The sequence below is a fragment of the Geospiza fortis genome, unplaced genomic scaffold (genome assembly GCF_000277835.1).
Source record: "Geospiza fortis unplaced genomic scaffold, GeoFor_1.0 scaffold157, whole genome shotgun sequence".
NCBI lineage: Eukaryota > Metazoa > Chordata > Aves > Passeriformes > Thraupidae > Geospiza > Geospiza fortis.
In genome coordinates this window covers 1,474,672-1,477,145 of record NW_005054314.1, presented here as the reverse complement: position 1 = coordinate 1,477,145, position 2,474 = coordinate 1,474,672, and the positions used below count along the sequence as shown (strand labels likewise).

The 2,474-nt window shown below is 40.8% G+C and overlaps 1 protein-coding gene across 1 annotated transcript in view; it reads left to right on the top strand.

Moving 5' to 3' along the window:
* CUL4B (cullin 4B) overlaps positions 1 to 2,474 on the top strand; it is a 25,049-nt gene continuing 22,575 nt past the window's right edge. The window contains exon 1 of the mRNA XM_005419814.3: positions 1 to 855. Within this exon, the coding sequence (XP_005419871.1) occupies positions 324 to 855 (532 nt within the window). The 5' untranslated portion in view covers positions 1 to 323. The remainder of the gene's footprint in view (positions 856 to 2,474) is intronic.

The window sequence follows — 2,474 nt, the reverse complement described above, 5'->3', positions numbered from 1 at the left end:
AGAGGAGAATTGAAAGGAACTGGTGGGCGGCGAGAGGCAGGAACGGAAACGCTCCGCTGGGAAAGGAGTAAAAGCAAAAAGGCAGAGACAAACTACGAGAAGAACCAAAGTAATAAAGAAAAGGGGAAGAGGAGATAAAGTGATTGCTCCGATAAAGAAGAACGCGAAGGAGAAGGAATACGGAAGGACTCTGCTGATGAGAAGGAGGAGTTGAAAGACCCCCCCCAGAGACAGCAAACAGAGACTGACTCTCAAACTCTCCCCCTCTCTTTGTCACACCACAAGGATTTGATGCCCCTCAGCCTGTTCACTTCTGTGTGTTCATGTTTCCCACAGGTTTCTCTTCCCCCAACCCCCCAGCTGCAGCCCAGGAGGTCAGACCTGCCACTGATGGTAACACTAGCAGCAGCTCCTCCTGCAAGAAGAGAAAGTTAAATAACAGCAGCAACAGTAATTCCGAAAAAGAAGAATTTGATTCCATTTCCTCCTGCACCTCTTCTCCTTCCAAAAACACCTCCTCATCATCTTCCTCTGTCATCACCACTTCCTCGTGCTCCTCCTCAGGGGTTGCTTCCTCCAACCATCACCTCCAGAAGAAGCTGCGCTTTGAGGACTCCGTGGATTTTATTGGACTCGATGTGAAGATGGCTGAAGAGTCTTCTTCCTCCTCCTCTCCTGCTGCCTCTTCTCAGCAGCAGCACCAGCAACAGCTTAAAAATAAAAGCCTTTTAATTTCGTCAGTGGCTGTGGGGCACCATGCAAATGGCCTGACCAAAGCTGCCTCCTCTACTGTTTCCAGTTTCGCCAACAGTAAACCTGGCTCTGCCAAGAAATTAGTGATCAAGAACTTTAAAGGTAACAGGCCATAATTTGTCACAACCTGTGGGGATCTGACACTCGACTTTGTGTTTTGTTTTCAGCCTGGAAACCGGTTCCTTTCAGATAGCCCCAGGTTTTGTGGGAATTGCTTTTCTGTGGTGAACATTTCAAAACTTATGTAAAGGGGAATCATGATTTCTGATGTGTGCTTGCCTGGTCATGTACACATCCTGGGCTACACTTTGCTGCTTGGAATTATTTTTCAGACTCCCTTCACTCTGTCTCTTGAGAAGGTCTTAATTTGCATGTTAAGTGTAAGGTTTTACTGCCTAAGTGTGTAAATCGCCTTTGTTTAAACTTTTAACGTCTGATAGCTCTTTTCTGGTAATCCTGATTCAGAACTTAGTGTATATTTTAGCCCAGTTTATGATAAGTCTTTGCATAGAATGTGGGTTTTTTTTTTAAATTGGCCTTGAATCTGCATGCCTTGTCTCTGTCCCTGTTGTCTGTTTATAGGATAATCTGCCTGTGCTTAGTTTTAAATGTTGAAACTAAGGTGATTATCGGGCTATTATAGTGGATTTCCTTTCTGGTTTCCCTGCTTGCCTTTAAAGTAGGTAGTTCAGATTTTTGTAGAGTATTTTTCCTTGTAATGTCCTCACTGTAATTTTTAATTGTAGTATCTTTTCTCTGTCTTAGCTTACTCTGACTTTACAAGTTACATTATTTTATAAATTCTGTCCAAACATGTATTTGAGATTTTTGAGTAGTGTTACTAGAGACCAAGGTGGAGAAATTAAACTTTACTGATGTGATGCTGCTTCATTTTCTAGTAAATAAAAATACAAATAGGTAGGCAGAAAGCTTAGCTAAAATGCTGCCATTTTTTCCTTATAAAAATGAGGCTGTCATGGGCTTTTTTTATTTCCTGCTTCTTGCTCTCTTCCACAGTACTCCACTGCCTTGCTTTCTTGGGTTGTTTCTTTCTCCTCATGCGTTTTGGTTTGTGGATGGGTAAAAGATATTACCGAAATTAAAATTAATTTCTAAGTACACAATTGACAGGAATGTTCTGTAGACATATTGCATTAGCTAAGGATTAGGACTCACTGTAATGTTTTGCAGGAATTCATGATCACATTGTAACTCTTTGCTTTAAGGTTCCAATTCTCAAAAATGTTCTCTGCCCATCAAAGCATCATCATATAATTTGACTGATTATTTTAAAATACAAACCTATGATGCATTATAGGCTGCTCTTCAGTTGCTTGTGCACTGTTATCTTTAAGGGAAGTTAACTTCTCACCTTTAAAATACCTGTTAAATGTCATGGATTGCATGGTGCTGTGGTCATCACTGCTTATGAATGGTATTTGAACCTTGCTTAAAAAGGATGTCCTGGTATTCTGACAGCCTTGCTTTTTATTTATTCACAAGTACTAAACTGAATAGTGATCTTAAGATTTTTGTCTTTATTTTAGTGTGATAGCAATAACATCCTTTACCACTTAAATAGCTTCTTAAAATCCATAACCTTGGTGTTGCCTGCTGAGCAGCATAGTCAGGAGCTGCTAGTGAAAACAGGCAAGTCCATGGCCACTTGTCTCTAGATCCAGATCAGGCAGCTAATGTTGGGATATTGCCAATATTGTAGG